The sequence below is a fragment of the Lepidochelys kempii genome, chromosome 4 (assembly GCF_965140265.1).
Source record: "Lepidochelys kempii isolate rLepKem1 chromosome 4, rLepKem1.hap2, whole genome shotgun sequence".
Classification (NCBI taxonomy): domain Eukaryota; kingdom Metazoa; phylum Chordata; order Testudines; family Cheloniidae; genus Lepidochelys; species Lepidochelys kempii.
In genome coordinates, this window is record NC_133259.1 from 118,807,202 (window position 1) to 118,825,091 (window position 17,890).

At 42.4% G+C, this 17,890-nt stretch overlaps 1 protein-coding gene across 6 annotated transcripts in view; it reads right to left on the reverse strand.

Moving 5' to 3' along the window:
• ACOX3 (acyl-CoA oxidase 3, pristanoyl) overlaps positions 1 to 17,890 on the reverse strand; it is a 65,050-nt gene that overhangs the window by 36,324 nt on the left and 10,836 nt on the right. For 5 of the 6 annotated variants that reach the window (XR_012158736.1, XM_073342625.1, XM_073342626.1 and 2 more), the window contains 5 exons: positions 16,005 to 16,238; positions 14,715 to 14,789; positions 12,269 to 12,358; positions 9,888 to 10,031; positions 7,623 to 7,711 (listed from right to left, as the gene is read on the reverse strand). Coding sequence is in view for 5 of the 6 variants with exons in the window: in XM_073342625.1 (XP_073198726.1) it covers positions 7,623 to 7,711; positions 9,888 to 10,031; positions 12,269 to 12,358; positions 14,715 to 14,789; positions 16,005 to 16,238 (632 nt within the window). In the remaining variant the exon portion in view is untranslated. The remainder of the gene's footprint in view (positions 1 to 7,622; positions 7,712 to 9,887; positions 10,032 to 12,268; positions 12,359 to 14,714; positions 14,790 to 16,004; positions 16,239 to 17,890) is intronic. The other variant, XM_073342628.1, reaches the window with a different exon arrangement.

Genomic DNA, 17,890 nt, shown 5'->3' on the forward strand with positions numbered 1-17,890 from the left:
GCACCTTAGAGACTAACACATTTATTTGAGCATAAGCTTTCATGAGCTACAGCTCACTTCATCGGATGCTGTCAAGTGAGCTGTAGCCCATGAAAGCTTATGCTCAAATAAATTGGTTAGTCTCTAAGGTGCCACAAGTCCTCCTTTTCTTTTTGCGAATACAGACTAACACGGCTGCTACTCTGAAACCTCCTTTGATAGGTTTTTTTTTTTTTTTTTTATATATTGGGGAGTATCAGGAACATTGTGTCTGCCCTGCCACAATTTTTCTAGAGAACCTCCAGAATATCTCGGAGCATGTCGTATATGGTGAGAGCTCACACCTCAGTGAAGTGGATGTTGACTCATTAACACACTGTATTTTTCCAAAGTTTTAGTCTGTCATTGAAATGAAATAGGTGTTAATAAAACCCTCCTCCCAAAAAAACCCAACCAAACCCATATGTTTCGGAAAGGGTACTAAACATAGTTTGCCCTTGGTTATAGCTGAACCTGCACTGGGTTCAGTCACAATCATTTGCTGACATACATTTTCAGGAATCGGCAATTTTGCTACTGTAGAAAAAGCCATAGAGCCTTCCAAGCAGACAAAATCTCAATTTCTAAGGTGAAAAACCAGCAGAAAAAAAAAGAAATACATGCTGTCCTACTACCCCCACCCCCAAATTCTCTCCTCCCAAACTCCTCCTTTTACACCTTTCTTATATATTACAGAGAAGCAAAAAGAGGTCACAAGCTATGACAATTGGGGAATCTGTCTGTACAATTTATGAATTCTGTTTATCTTGACCTAGCTGCAAACTCCATTTTGAAGCTGCAGCCTTTTGCCTTCTCTATGGTCTGTTAGCCTCCCTGTTGGGTTGAAATTCTAAAGGCTGGTGACAAAAGAACAACAAAAGGTAACGGACTTAAAATGTTTGCCCACTGAAATGTAATAGCTCTGACAGGCTCCCAACTGCAGAATAGACAACAGACTGGCTCCCAACTGCAGAATTAGTCTAGCAGGGGAGAGGTTGCCTTGGCCACAAAGTCACTTGGCAGAGGTTTTTGCTCAGATGGGAAAGTTGGCAAGAACATCTCCTGACAAAGAGGGTTAAGAATTATAGACAGGAGTTGACCTATCTGAGGTGTTTGGCCATTTTGTCTCTGGTTGTGGAGGAGAGAGAAACAACCCAGCATGTAGGGGTTGCATGAGGCAAGAGACCCCCAAGCACAGGGTGAGTTAGCGAGGGGTTTAGGATGTTACATTCTATATGCTCTGAGCTCTCCTGTGATTTATACAGTAAGTAAACAAGAAATAATGTGTCACACTTGTGAAACGTGTCTCTGTGTTAAATGCTTCACAATCAACACAGAGTTAAACTGTAACCCAGGAGCTGAACACCTTTGGGGTGGAGTTCTGAGAGAGGTGTGTGCAAGTATGGGAGAGTATGAAGGGCCACCATTGTGCCCACAGGTTAGGCCGCTGGAGCAGTTCTCAGAAGGGAATGCCAGACAGAAAGTCTGCAGCCCAACAGTGTACCTAGGGCCCCCAGGATGGTGGCAGTTTCTGAACTCTGTTCAGACCCTGGCAGCTTAAAGCATTCAGGGACCCAGAAGTTTGGATTCTCCCCATAGCAGTCTGGTGGGTGACCAGAAAGGAGGCACCTGACTAGATCTATATCACAAGCCCAGTTATTATTTTTTGAACGATCTCCATTTACAGAATGCAGCAAAGCAACACACACTCAGTGCTAGTAACAGGCGGATACTTTTATGCTACTCCAAACATTAAGGCATGACTGAGGCTCTGAAGCAATTACACCCTCTGGTGGCTACATTATGTTACTGAATGAGAAAGATGAATAACTTGGGAGGAAAGAATGTAAAGCCTGCAATGTGCAGAATGTGTTTTTTTTAAATACTGCACAGTAATTTGTATGCACTAAATGTTGTGTAAATGGTAGACAAGAAAAGAGATTAAAAAAATAGGTCCTGATTTTTATTTTTTTTTTTAAATGGGTGCCTAAAGTTAGGCTTCTAGGGAGAGGTTTTCAAAAACCATGTGCCCTTAGATCGTGAGGTGTTCATGTACTACAGGGATGGGGGGGGGGTCTATAAGAGTTTGTTAGACAGACAGACAGAGTAGTCCATTCAATGACTTTCAATGGGACTTCTGCTCCAAAAGCCCTTGGGTGTTTTTGAAAACCCAACCCCTAATAAAAACATCAAGGTCTACATTACCAGGAAACCAAACCTCGGCCAAGCAACCCAATCGATTCATAGTTTTCAAAACCAGAAGGGACCATTATGTACCTAGTCTGACCTCCTTAACACAGGCCATAAAATTTCACCCTGTAATTTCTGCAATTTCTCCCCGCACACCAGTCCTTAATAGGTAACTAAATATGAATGAGTATTTAGGAGCCTAAATTTAGGCACTTGTTTTTAAAAATCTTGGCATTAGCCCCTTCTATTCCAGTAGCAAAACTCAAGAACAGAATGTAAAATTGCTTCATCACTTTCCTTATGGGCCTGCTTCTGGTCTTGCTTCCGACAGTCTTACATCAGTGTAACTCCACTGAATTCCATGGAGGATTTACAGAAATGGGATCAGAATCAGGCCTTGTGTGTGCATTCTTATAGCTGGCAACATCTATTAAACATAGTAAAGTTTTAAGTAACTGCATATTAGGGGTGAAACTTGCCCCATTCTCATCTCCACACACAATGGAAACTACAGCATACAAGAACTTCCCTTAAGTAGTCTTTTGCCTTCTAAGAAGCATATTGTGGAATATAACTATTGTCCTGAGTAGGAGGTGATGTACCACCCTAAGGGGAGTCAGGGAGGGTGTATGCCTCAGGGAGGACTCTCTCCTTATGAAGCCTGGTATACGGGGACTGCACCATATGTACCCGCATCACTGAGAATACTATAGCCTGCCTGCTCTGCAAGCTGGTATAGGAAGGCCAGGTCACATCCTCCCCACTCCCTTTGGGGCTTCATGTGCTTCTGGGAAGCAGTTCATCCAGTCCCCTGACTACCCAGGCTGCATTTGTAACAGACCTTTGTGCTAGCTCTGCAAGATGTGTGTGGGCAGGCAGTGGGAAGGATCGGTTCTTGTGAACCCTCATCTCCGATCCCCACACATCCAAATACAGACAGCCATTACTGATGTGACATGATTTATTCAATTTACAACATTTGGGAGGGTTAGGAATAAATTTACCCTTGTTGCTACCTGGGATGCACACTACAACCCCCGGCAGCAGAGGGGCAGCTTAATCTCCTGGGGACGGTCAGCATTCACCTTCCTTTGTGGTTTCCACAACTGGAAAGCAATTTTAATTTTTGGTTGAAGCACCAAAGAAACCCATATTCCAGAGGCTGCTCAGCAGATGTAGTGAATCTGCTACCCTGGCCATACCTATTCCCTCAGCTGGATTCTGTGTAGAACCAGCGGCTTCCAGGACTCTAGCAGACTTTGATGTGCTGGTGCCTTACTCTACTATGACCTCCATCCCAGCAGCTTTTCTGCCACTGTGGGTTATGCTGTCAGAAAATGAATGAAATGAAATGAATTTTCAGTTATTTTGTGTTTGAAGGATGTGCTGCCTATCCAGGACGAACTGAATTAGGGGAATATAAAGCAACCAGCTGGAAGAAGCCAGCCTGAATCTAATCAGAGACCCTGGGGAGAGGGCTGTGGGATCACCTCACCAGGGGAAAGGGTTTGGGCCTGAAGGGCCAACAGAAATGGTATAAAAACTTCATAAATCAGACGCTCCGGGAGGGGAATTGTATTTTATACCTCTGGACTGTGGGTTTTTTTTGGAGGAGCCCTGAAAGAACGAGAAATCGAGGCAGGGTGCCTCAGAGCCCCAAGGAGACACTCGGGAGGCAGCCAACCCCATTACACTCTCCCATTTGTCTGTCTATATCCACCTGTTGTCTCGTTTTATATTTAAGCTTTTCGGGGCAGGGACTGTCTCTTTGTTCTGTGTTTGTACAGCACCTAGCACAATGGAGTTCTAGTCCATCAGTCTGGCTCCTAGAAACTGCCATAATATAAATAACTAATAAAAAATAACTTATACCCATTAGCCTGAGAGAGGGGGGTTAGGGAAAGCAAATTGAAAGAGTGGTTAGAATATCCACAATTATTTTAAATTAGCAGATGTCCTAACCAAGGTAGGGGACTGTCTCATGACATTTACAAAGCATGGTGTGTGCTATTTCTTTCTTCTAATGTACTGCATGGGCTTCCAATCTAAATGTACTGTATGCATTTTATCTCAAAGTACTGATTACTGCCCATACACTTGAAAATAAACTGCGTAATGAAAAAATGTCTACAGGGCCACAGGATTTTAGAATACAAATATCTATAAAATAATCTACTGTTTCAGCAGTGATGCACACACATTATGGACACACACACGCCAGATTAAATGCTTTCTGTGTTTGTGGATCTGTACTTAAAAACTATTCTGCAGTTCAAATATAAATTTCAGTGTCATTGCATAAATGCGAAGCTGAATTACTCCATTCAGTTTATTTAGACACATACAACAATGCCACCTGCTGGACGGCAGCTTGTGGTACATACGCAACTATGCATTACATTTCAAAAAACAAGTGGAATCATTAGAAAAAAGTATTGTGGAAAGAAAGAAGGAAAACAAGAAAGAGCTCAAAATAACTGACTTCATGTTGTTATTAGAGGGAAATCTACCTGAATTTCCTATTGTATTTCTTCTCCCTGCACCCTGTATTTCTTCAAATGGTCTGCCTTATGGGACTTTCCTGGAGGGCAATGATGCCTGGAGAGAGTCTATTAATGAAGCTGTGAGTACTGGAAAACAGGCTCGGAGAAAATGGAATCATTCATCCATAGCTGCTTAAAATTTCAGATATTTTTCTCTGAAAAGTTAGCTTGGTTGTCCCAATTTTGGGGCTGTGGCCTCATTCTCTCAAGTAACTTAAAATGAAATATTATTGGTGGTGGGATATTTGCCTGCTTTGTTTTGGACTGATGTGCTGATGTTTCTCATCTTTATTCTCTTGTTTTTAATGCATCTGACTCTCACTTCATTTTATATGGTTAGTTTTGTCCTTGCTTCAGGACCAGATTAACTCTCCTATAGACCCAGGGCTATTAGATTTTTGTGAGGCCCCTGTATACAAGTCTTTTTCCTAATTTAAAACAAGATGATCACAATTATGGCATCGAGGCTATTAACGCTATACTAAGCTTGCCTTTTAATTAACATAAACCCATTCTGTGGTTACATTTGCATCTTAAAACATGGAGAATTCAAAATAGCCTACTTCTTACCTTAGAAGAGTTGTTATATTAGTTTCTTTCTGGGAGGGAGTTTGCATGCAGGAGTGGGCTCCAGGCTGGGGCACAGTATTGGGGTGCAGGAGAAGGTGAGGGGTGCGGGAGTTTGGGTGCAGGAGGAGATTCTGAGGTGTAGGCTCTGGCTGGGAGGCACTTACCACAGGTGGCTCCAGGCTGGCAGTGCAGCAGGACTCAGGCAGGCTGCCTGCTTGCCATAGCCCCACACTGCCCCTGGAAGCAGCTGGCTGCTGGCATGTCTCTGTGTGCCCCTGGGGGTAGGGGGACAGGGTGTTTCTGTGAGCTGCCCACGCCTGCAAGCACTGTCTCCACAGCTTCCATTGGCCGGTTCCTGGCCAATGGGAGCTGCAGGGATGGTGCTGGGGGCGGGGGCAGCGCATGGAACTCCCCCTCCCCTTAGGGCTGCAGAGATGTGCCAGCAGCCGGCTGCTTTCAGGAGCTGCGTGTGGCCATGGCATGCAGGCAGCCTGCCTGAGCCCTGCTGTTCCGCTGGACTTTTAGCGGCCCGGAGAGCACGATCGACTGGCAAAGGCTCCAGGATTGACCAGTGAATTGCAATTGGTGGGTTGGAGACCACTGAATTGTATATAATTATGAATTTATTTTTGCGTGGCCCCCTTAGCCCGAGGCCCTGGGCTACAGCCCCTAAAGTCCCTGCATTAATCCTGCTCTGCCTTGCTTTGGTCGGAGTTAAAATGCCACTGCCACCAGTGGTCTGAGACTACGTAGTCACTTATTTCACACTGAAATAAACATTTTCATATCTAAATGTTATTATGGATAGTCTCTCTAAGGTCTGAAACCTAGATTTCAGCATTACTCTAGTCCTCCTCCACCAAAGGTGCATGCTGTTGTTTCTGAGTGCTCAGTGTGACTCTGCCCACCAATGTGTGTGTTCCTAGTTCTCCCCCCTCAACAGTGTCTACCGCTGAGCCATTAACTCATATCTACTTCAAGCCCAGGAGTGTGCTTTGCTGAATATACATGCTTGGGCTTGTTTTGATTAAGTTTGCTGTGGAAAATCCACATTCTACTTCTGTAGAGCAAGCGGATAATGAGAAAAATATCAGAAGAGCAAAGGAAGGTATCCAAAAAAGTAGGTGAGCTGGTGGCTAAAGGGTGTGTTAAATTGTACGTGCAACACTAGTTGTGGATTTTTTGGTATTTAATTGTAACTTTAGGGGTTAATCACGCCTTTCCCTATTAATTCAATACCTGTGTAAAGTGACACAGCAGATTGCCATAATGGGCCAACTGTTTTCTTTAATCACTAGGCCACTAAGGGAAGGAAAAGCATGAAAACAATGTGAATGGTGTTTTGCTGTAGCCTGGTGAATCTGGCATCCATCCATCTGCTCAATGGAAGCTTCAGCATGTAGATCTGATTTTTCTCATCTTCTGTCCCTAACAATCCAGAAATGTTCATCCCTTCAGATTTGCCATCCCTAAGAATAAGTTTTTTGATATATGGGCCAAGATGGTCTTTCATTACTGCAAGTCTCTTTCTAGCTGTTGTAAATAATGATTAAGATGGTAAGGAAATACAAGGAGCCCACAATTTTTCTGGTTGTCATCCGCACTTAACTCGGATTACATCAGCCTTGGCTCAGTTTCTACAATATGTTCTTTTTGTGTGATAGGGAGTATTGACTCTTTGGACTATATGGAAAGAAATCTATTTGGCCAACAGTCCCCTGCATCAAGCTGATGTTTGGAAGAAAATTTTACCACCTTACCCTCTAATATAGGGGAGTTTATCTAGGAATCAGAGAGGCTAAACAAGATGGTGAATTTGACTGGGAGGCTTGGTTAACCCTATATATTGGCTAACTATAGACTTGCTCACCTTCCTTAGGTGTGCCCTGGGGGCTCAGAAACCAGAAAGACAGTTAAGTAAGGATTCTTGCCCAGAGAGCTGGGGAACATAATTTGCGATTACATGTGACTATTTGTTTCATTCATTGTAATTGTTGCTGGGTAAGTACAGTGTATATTAATATTATTATTAGAACACTTGGATGTTCACAGAGTATGAATGGTGCTATGTACAAAACAAATCTACTTCTGTAGAAGCTAGAGAATGGAAAAGCAATGGTGGGTATTAAAATAGAGAATACTGAAGGATCTTCAGTTTATATTTTGTAAATAACAAAATATCTTTACAGTAAGTACGTGCCTCAACAGAAACATGGAACAGATTTAGCACTTTTGCACCATTTATTTATAAGTAGCAATATAAGTATAGTGATTTTCTTCATTCAAATGTTATTGACTTACCCATTATCCAAACCATTCTGCCCAAGTTTCTTTCCTATGTCACCCACCATCACCCCTGGCATAGGAAGCAGCGTTTTTGTATCTCGAATCTATGTGCAAATTAAATGAAACATTATTTTAGTCCTGAGAAAACTAAAGCTCTTGATGGAATCCTTTCAAACAGTGAAAAGTACTCCCAATCTATTTTGTTATTAGCATTTTAAAAAAAACCCCTCACTATTTTTCCAAATACAGATAAATAGAATCCAGTCTTGGATATAGTTTCTGCTTAACACACTCTTTCGTCCAGGATACTATAAATTCAATAATGAAAGTGACTTGGAAATCTTTCACTTTCTTTGATAACATGCCACTAATTACACTATCATGCTCCAAATGTGCATCTATATAGAAGAATCTTCTAATCACAATTAGCATGAAAACCTTCTTTTGGTCTATGTGGACAGGAACAGGAATCAACAAAACTGACTAACTTTATGTACTAATTGTGTCCTGCCTTTCCCAGAGATATATGACGTGTTTCATCTGGTCAGCAACCCAGTTCGTTTAAATACGTGTAGCTTTGCCACTGCTTCTGCAAGTTTTCTACTGAAAATGGCTCCAATCCTGCAAGCTGATCTCTGGGGCTGGAACCCTGCTTCCATGCAGATTGGCTTGTAGGATCAGAACAAATACTGATACCCGAAAGAGAGGGCTTGAAAAATTGGCTCACCCATTTCAAGGAGGAAACTTTCCCATGAGAACGTGATCAATTTCTGCAAAGTCCATGCTTTCATTTAAAAATAAAATTTGGTAGCCCTTAAGATTACATAGATAACTCTCCAAATGTGCCCAGCATGTGAACTAATGCAGAGCCCATAGGATTAGACCATTCATTTGTATTTAGTTTGTTTTTGCAAACAACCTTCTTTACACATTAGGGTTTTTATGTTTACTGATTTTTAAAAAAAATTTCTTCATGTTTAATGCCCAGAAGTTCCTTTACATTGACTTTTCTATGACTAAGCCCCAGGAGGTCTCCCTCTCCCTGCTACAAGTATCATCTCTTCCTGGTTTAGGCTTGCCCTTCTCTCTTCCCTCTGTTGTGGTCACACAAGGACCAAAGGGCACTACTAACTACAGCAGGCTTGCGCTACAAGATGACATCCATGACCAGCCAGTAGGGAAGGTCATCCCACAGTGGATGTTGCAAGACAATGTTTTCTAAAAATATCATGTTTCACAAATATGTCAAAGAACTGTTTTCAATCAGTGCTTACATTCCAAATGCAAGGGTAACCCACTGATCAGTGTGTGCTAGGCAACCCTTTCTGTGCCCAAATCACAGACAACGTGAGTCTGTTACAGCCCCTGATTCTTTAGCGCGAGTTATAGAAAACTCGCTCTCTGAGCTTTTAGGTCCCTGGTTCAATCCCACTGTCGTCCAAGATGACATAAGCAGCTGGAATTTCAGCAGTTTGTAGCATCCTGCATACACATTTCAGTTGACATTATATGCTCAGGTTCTACCTTGCCATAAACTAGCAGTGGCCTGGCACAGTCTAGTAGTATGTCACAGTTGGAAAGCCAGTGTTTGTCTTTCATTTCACTTGCAATACATGCTGCCACTTGAAACGTCACAACTCACTCCATAAATTCCATTTTTTGCTTCATACATGTAATGTTCAAAAAACAATTGAAAAAAAATCTATCCCCACTTCATTCATCCCAGAAATCTGATATTTCAAAAAAAATGATGCTAGAATTAATTACCATGTTTTTGGCCCCTTTGGGAGATCCACAGAAGTCAATGCAGGTGCAGTGTGCAAGTGATGAGGATCCTCATTAGAAAACAGGACCTGATCTAATGGTCACTGAAAACAATGGAAGTGTTTCTACTGTTTGGCTTTGGACATGCATGACATCCAACATATACCCTCACTTATTCTCATTGTATTTATTATTATATATCTGTCCAGTTTGTGTTAGGCGCTTTCCAAACACTTAGGGACATTTTTTGCTCTGAAGAGCTCCTGATCTAAAGTATTTCACACTTTGTAGGCTCTTTCAAACTGCATGTGTGATGCAATAATATGGAGATTCATTTCTACTTTCTAGTTATAGCAATTTGCTACTATTAATTCGACTGTATTCTTGCCTCAAAAGCACAGTGATCAAATAAATACTGAAGTTTGGTAGAAAATGTTAAAGACATTTTTACAGAAATTGCTTAATGGACATAATACAGTGACATGAAAAAAACATAAAGTAGTACTCTTTTCTCACCTGCACAACAAAGGAATGTAATCCGTGGCACTGCCCATCAGGAGTGTACAGCTGGGCGTAGACGACAGCATGAGTGGCATTTTTCCCCATGTTGCCAACCCAAAACTTGGCAGCTTCAAAATCAGGAGTGTTGATGATAAATTTCTACAAACAGTCAAAAAGGGGGAAGTCTTAAATCATACAAATCAATGTACATCCATCACTTCTTTTTGTTTGCTGCCACTGTAACATTTTGAAAATTGCCAGCATTTCATACTGTACTTCGATCCAACATGCTCACAACAATGAAAGTGAATTTGACAGGAATCTATTGGGCTGAGCTTTATTCTAGAACATGTGTCTAGGGAAAAGTCAGGGCAGAACAAGAGCGCGACTGTCAACCTGAGGCCTAAAATTCAGCCTCTCAACTTTCTTATAACATGAGGAGGGGAGGGAGTGCCATGGAGACACACAATGGTCTCTGGGTTTTTTTTTTTTTGTGAATGCAAAACGCTCCTGACATTTGGGCATAATCAGGCATCTTGATATCAGGCCCTATTCTGCAATGTGCTCCTCACCCCATAGACCTCATTTGCTTCAATGGGACTTTATATGTGAGGACAAGTCTTCCGTCACTGAGCTGATTGCAGGAGAGGGACATGAGGTGTTATATTGCCTAACTGACTTAAACAGAGAAAAATATATCTGCAATCATTTGCTTTCACCAATATGGAGGCCCAGTGAAGGGCAAGCTGGAATTTTTGCCTAGTTAATGGCATATACTGTGCTTATGTTTTCAATCCCTAATTCCCATTGCTTAATATTTTAGAGCCACTTTATGACATACAAGATATGTCTACAGTGAAATCACTGAGTGTGATTGCAGCTTGTATAGACATATGCACAGAAATAAGATGGATTTTATCTGAGACTGTACAACTTGCTGGACAGCTTCTGAGCAGCCTCCCTGGAGGGCTGCCACGGAGCCAGCTGCTTCGGGAGCTGGAAGCAGAAATTAAAAAAAAAAAAAAAAAGTTTTGGTTCTTCCAACACAGAATTTTTCTGAAAATGTCCCTCCCAGGGAAAATTTCACGTATCTGACATTTTGTTCCAATTCAGAATTAATCTTTTTTAAAAGCAAAATTTTTTTGTGGGATGGAAATTCCAGTTTCCACGCATCTTTATTACTACTAAAAAGTGCTAGATATGAGCAAAGTATTAATTATTGTTAATCATAGAATCATTTTGGCCTGATATCTTTATAACAGATGTGATACTCTGTATCTTGGGGGAACTCCCGGACCCCCATGTTCATCCTTATAACATGATTGTGTGGTATCCAATGCAAAGTTTGTCATGTCGGGTCTTTTCGGAAGGCTCATGATGCACTGAGCATTGTTATTATAGTAATGTTCTAGGTTATAATTTCATGTATATAGTTATGAGGCTGAAAATGTGTCCTCATGGCTTAAAATAAGGCCAGGCAAAACTCTCCAGGAACAGAGGGGCAGTTCACACCTCATCAGGGCACGTATGGGACAAACTCAGCCCAGCCTCACAGGAACAAAGGACACTGGCCCATGCAGCAACAAAGGATTGGTTGGGCTCTTGACTGAGTCACCCCTCTTCCCTTGGTAAGTTTGGGACTACGATGAGGTAATGCTCACCTGACCCTGAAGTGGGTGGGGGGGCAAAGTCAAGAGGAAAGAAAGAACATGATAAAAGGAAGAGACGTTTGCCACCTACATCTACAGACACCACCACCAAGTGACTGAAGTGCTGATCAAAGGGGAGAGCCTGGCTGAAGGGCAACCAGCCAGCCTGTGGTGAGAAGCATCTAGGTTTGTAAGGGCACTGAAAGTGTTAAGACCAGCTTAGAATGCGTTTTGCTTTTATTTCATTTGACCAAATCAGACTTGTTGTGCTTTGACTTATAATCACTTAAAATCTATCTTTTGCAGTTAATAAATTTGTTTATTCTACCTTAAGCAGTGCATTTGGTTTGAAATGTGTCAGAGACTCCCCTTGGGATAACAAGCCTGGTACATATCAATTTCTTTTCATACAAGCTTGCAGCGTCCAGTGGGCATAACTGGACATTGCAAGACAGAGGTTCCTAGTGTTGTGTCTGGGACTGGAGATATTGCCATTCGGTTGCACAATCCAAGCAGTGGCTGGTCAAAAGTGCTCACTCATATGCTGGGAGCAGCTTACATGCTAGAGGCTGTGCGTGAACAGCCCAGGAGTGGGGGTTCTCACAGTGGAGCAGGATAAGGCTGGCTCCCAGAGTCGAGGATTGGAGTGACCTAGCAGATCACTGGTTCAGATAATGCCAGAGGAACGTCACAACAGAATGTAAACAATAAAGTACCAAATGTCACTTCTGTAGGTTACAGACTGACCTGTGTGCTGGGGTCGTATCTGGCAGTTGTCCGTATGCCCTTGGTATTGCTGCCATGGCTGACTTCAGTCAGAGCAAAACATCCAAAAATCTAAACCGTGAATCAGGAGGTGCAAATCAACTCAATGTTAACACGGTAACTCAAACATTTTAAAAGTCAAGAGTGTTACTCAATATGGTATTGCTGTAAAAATGAGAGTTAATAAAAATCCAGCTGCTTAGTAGGAGGTTGCATTGGGCCAAATTCATCCCTTTTGTAAGCCAGCACAATTCCTGCAATAGGGTGGCAGTGCTTTTCCACTGAGCCATCTTTCTGGCAGGTGTTGTAATCCTGCAGGGAGCTGCTAACTCATACTGGCAGGTGTAGATTATTAATTACACCCATCATATAATAAAAGTGGGACTGCCTCTTTGAGTAGAAGGAACTGTTGCCTACAAGACAGGAATGGTGGGTCAGTCTCTCTGTAGGGAAGTCATAGGAACAGCCAGTGCTTAATTTATGCCAGGGCTGAGCGTCGGCATCTTTAGGCTTGGCAGTTCATAGCCCTGGCACTTCTGAGCTTCCTGCGTCAGTTATGAATATGAAAAATTGCTTGACCCTCAGCACCTTATTGATTGAGCCCTGGTATCTCTTTCATTACAAATTAAGCACTGGGGACAGCTAGTTTGGAAAAAGATTAGGCTGTCTATGTTTTATTGAAAAATTGTCAATAATGCAAACACTTGGAAGGGGTAAACTCAGACTAAATCCAGAGTGGGTAAATTCTTTTCTTAGCAAGGTGCGAAGTCCACCGGCTCGCAATTCTACTGCATTCAATGAATTGCATTCCCTTACACTAGGGCTATATTTGGCCTGTTATCTTTATTCTTGCGCATCCTAAAAAGGCAGGGTAGTACAATTGGATTGGGGTGTGATTGGAAAGCAAGCCCGCACCGCACTCAGTCCACAGCAGCGGCTTGGCTACTGTCCCATGAAGCTGGGCCCAGCTTCCTGCTCCAAGCATTGGGACCTGGTGTGTGGAGTCAAAGAACCACTCAGGTTTGACCCAGCTGCCCCTCCAGCATGATGGAGGGGTCCCTGGGCCAAATTTCACTGCAACCCTGTGTGCCAGGTCACAACACCACTCAGTTTGAGAGCCCTTTCGAAAAGGTGGAAAGATTAAACTGAAACCTAAGGCAAAACTACTGCAACAGATACAAAGCGCTAAGCTCTATTTGATGCTAAGGGTCTTTAATTGTGTCACTAATTGGATTCATATTGGTTTAACAGTGAGCCCATCTACATAATCAACTACTTGCTACATAACATGAGCTGATCAATAAATAAGCATTTTTTTAAAAAAAAGGAATGAAAGAAAAAGATCACATAGTATTTCAAGTTAGTGGCAGTAAAATTTTGCCAGTATCGATTTCATTATGCTAGTCATCCTAAGGGAAAAAAATGAAATAAAATAAAATGCCTCTGATAAACAGGGAGTGCTCTTTCACAATAATTAATACTGTATCTAGATCTGTCACTAGTGTGATGTTTCTGGACTATGGAATGGAATGGATAATTCAACCTAGGGCTCTGACTGGGTGGCAGAGCCTGCCAATGTAGAGAAAGGTGAATAGAATAGAAGGCCTCCTCTCTCTAACAGTGTAATCTTAAATCTCCTTAAGGACAATGCCAGAGCAAGTAGCGTTAATGGCTCCAGCCCCTCCTTGAGGAGCACCCAAGCCAGTACGACACAGCATAAACAGGATGGGTCAGGCAGATTAACAGAGCCAGACACTAAGGTGGATCTGGGCTGGCTAGGACTCAGAATGTGAGTTGGTTCACTTCTGTTCCTGAAACTTAAGAGAAAGCTTAACTTGTAGTGAAGTGAAGAATAGATGAGAGTAAATATACATGTTGGCTGTCTTAAAATAACCTTTTTCTCTAATGCTTTGTTCTAATGGCTAAATAAAAATACTTTGCTTTAAGAAGTCTGTTGGTCAATATCACGAGTCACAGGTTCTGGCAGGGTGGAAATGCAGGTGCCTGAGATCCAGTCAGACCTGCAGGGTAATAAGTGGTTTGTATCCGGGCCCCAGTTTAATGATATGTCTAGACTCCAATCACAGGGTATGACTGCAGCTCAAGCAAATATTTCTGACCTACTTTTAACATCACTAGCTCAAGGCTAGCACCATGAGTAAATTACCTAGAGTTCTGGGCAGGCTTGTGTCACACTACCGTGGTTTCACTGCTCTGGCACTCAAGCTAGGTCTACTCGAGCTGCAGTCACACCCTGTTATTGCAGACTGGACAGACCCTAAGAGTGGAAGAACTGCAAAATTCCACCCCGAGTCAGGTAATGGTGAAGGGCTGAACACCTGCATTCAGAGATCAAAAAGGGCCAAGAGGTGCTGCTAGCCCCTTAACCATGACAATACCCAACCCTGAAGAGTTACCCCAAAATTACCTCCATGTTGCTGGTTTGTTTCATGAATTCCTGATGCCTTTCAGAGCCAGTATTCGCAATTGCACCACCAAACACCTGAAAACAGAAAATGAGAGAGATGACTGTGAAATCTCTGTCAAAATGCTGGAAAGAGTGCTTGAATAAACACAACAATCACTAAGCATGACATTCACCCTTAGTAGGGGGCCAACAGACGCATCCAACACTTACGTCTCACTTAAACGCTATTTTCGGGGCTTAAAGTGGTGATCTGGCTTTGTGCTAGCTCCTCTGCACTGGACTGAATGTCATACGAAGTCAGAACACACTTTGCATTATACAGAAGAGAGGCCAAGGATGGAATGGGTCATGGAGACGTTGCTCCTCATGACAAGCCCAGCTTTAGGCAGCTGTAACGCAACACTCAGTGGGTTCACTGTCCACTGGCGTCTGTAGTTACAGGTGCAAAAGCCCAGTTTAGGGATGCAAAACCTTTGAAAACATACTAGCTCACTGCACGTAGTTTGGTTTTAAATGACTTGGGGTCTGACTCTGAAGTTGGCCAGCAAATCTATCCCAGATCAGCAGTAATTGAAAGCTTTTACAATCTCATGCTGTTCTAATTACAAAACAGTTGGTGGTCGTAATTCAGTTCCTGCTGGACAGCTATCTACGTCACAAAATCACAACCACAGCTGGTACTAAGTAGCAGAGCTGGCCATATAGCCGAAGAAATCATCAGTCAAATAGATCATTTAATGGACATAGAAATAGTCACTAAATAATACATTCAGCCAATGTGATTCAAACATCTCTATTGACTATCCTTACTGGAAGATTCAACTGAAGGACAAAGGATTGAGGGACAGATCCAAGGCCCATTGAAATCAATGGGAATCTTTCCACTAGCTGCAGTGATTTTGGGAGCATGCCCTGAATGAACAAAGCCAATTTCCCCTCTGACACAAAAAAGGGCTGGCCCCTCCACGATGGAGGTGAGGCTCATGTGGGGAAGTTTTCAGTATCAACACCTCTGATGCACCTGTTCTATTATCCAAGAGTGAAGTCCTGGCATTACTAAACTCAATGCAAAGGTGCGTCCCATCGATTTCAGTGGAATCAGAATTTTGCACCAAGCCTGTCCAATTCCTCACTTTTAAACAGTTTAACTCACTTTTCTTATTTAAAAAGAGATAAATAGTTGTATCGTGATATTGTTTTTAGAAAATGTTCCTCAAAGAGGGGGGAAAAAAAAATCTATGAAAATGCAGTGCAACACAGTAACAAGACTTTTCTCTGAACTGAACTTACCTGAGCATTTAACAAATATTTGGTACCTAGAGACCAATCATACATCCCTAGGCAGTTTATAAGAACCATAATTTTCAATGGCTTCTCCATGATATCTTCCAGTTTAAGAAACTCATATTCAAAGAGCCTTTTACAGCGTAGGAATGTCAGCTCACGATAATTCTCAAGGGTCACATCTTCTCCGGGGTAGCGAGCAAAGACAGGATCATTTTCAAAAGCAGAGAAGATTCTATTCTTGAGGGGAGAAGTTGGCAATAGATATTTAATACCAGAAAGTTGGACGAAGTTCAGTATTAAAGAATCAAGTTAATTTTCCTCCCTGGCTGAATTAGGCTTTCTAGCACAGCAGCTGTTTGTTCAGCCAAAATAAAGAAATAAATATCTAAATAAAATTTAAAAACACAAAAGGCTGAATTAAAACAACTGATATATGCAAGAGAAAAATATATTAAAATGTGGTTTTACAGATAACGTGAGTGCCAGATGCATCTTTCAAAGTGAGGCAGCCACACACTTAGCACTGCATGAGTCAGAAATTCCTGTAAATTGCCATTTATTAAAATTAAATCTCCACAGTACTGGATGAGTCAACATATCCCAGGAACAGTGTTAGGCCATAGTTGCCTCACATGGTTGCATTTTAGCTGCATTATTATTTGATTATTGGCAGGAGTCTAATATTGTTTTAGTGCTAGTCCTCCTTTGAGCATCAGTGTAGAGCACTGAGGATCATATTCAGGCTCTTCGCCAACTAGCAGTGGCTGTATAATGCTATTTCAGCCATTATGTGGCCACCTACGACTGCTCTCTTCCCAGAAGGGAGCAGTTGCACAGTCCATCTAGTCCAACTGCCAACTATTGCCTCCAGGGCTGAGTTCTAGGAAGAGACTGCGCACCTTCTAATGGGCTAACTTGGAGCAGTTCCTTCCCTGGCTGACTGACTGACTGATAATCTGCCCAGGACAATTTTTAAAGGGAGCTTGTATCTGTGAAGATGTCTGTGTCTTCTTAGGCAAACAGCTTCATTCATATAATCTAAGGAGAAACACACAGTGCTTTTGGCAGAAGATGTGCCTTTCCCTGCTCTTCAGAGAGACGGTGACTGGGAGGAAAAAGAGGGAACTCTCTCTCCCCCCATGAAGACTATTGTATTAATTTTGATGAAATAAATGGGCCCAAAGAGTGAAAGGTGTTAACATGACCCTGAAACTGTCGAACATTGAACTGTTTAAACAAGGTTTGGGGTTCGGTATACAGAGATCTTTTATGTTGTCAAAGATCTCTGTATACCACACCCCAAACCTTGTTTAAACAACATAAAAGAGTGGACTGGAATGGACTTCGTGGAGACTCAAACACTGACACACAATCGTCAGGAGACAATTGGTTGATTGCTCATCAATGATGGTGCCCCAGTGACCAATGCACTTATGGGAGTGATGATGATGATGATGATGATGATGATACAGAGATCTCAACCTGCTTAGTCCCATGACAAACACACCATGTTTGTCGCCTTTTATCATAACCCAGCTCATAACAATATGCGGTCTTGGCTGGCTAAGTCAGACTCTTATTAGACAGAAGGAGAAAGGAGAGGAATAGGAAAGAGAAGAAATGAAGTAGGGAAGGAAAAGGACTGAGCAAGAGACAGAGACAGTGGGTGAGTCTGTCTGTCAAAGTGTCTCATCCCCCATGGGTGTTTGGAATTCAGCCAGAGCTAGAGGAGGTGATGATGTCATGCCAGTCCCTTTCTTGGCCTGGTCAGGACTTCTCTCAGTAAATGACAAAGACCCAATGGTATTACGGGACATCCAAGGAGATGGTGGGGGTGGCAGCCATGATGGTAAAGCTTGTTGCAGCAGCTGCTGGCAGACAGCTGCTTC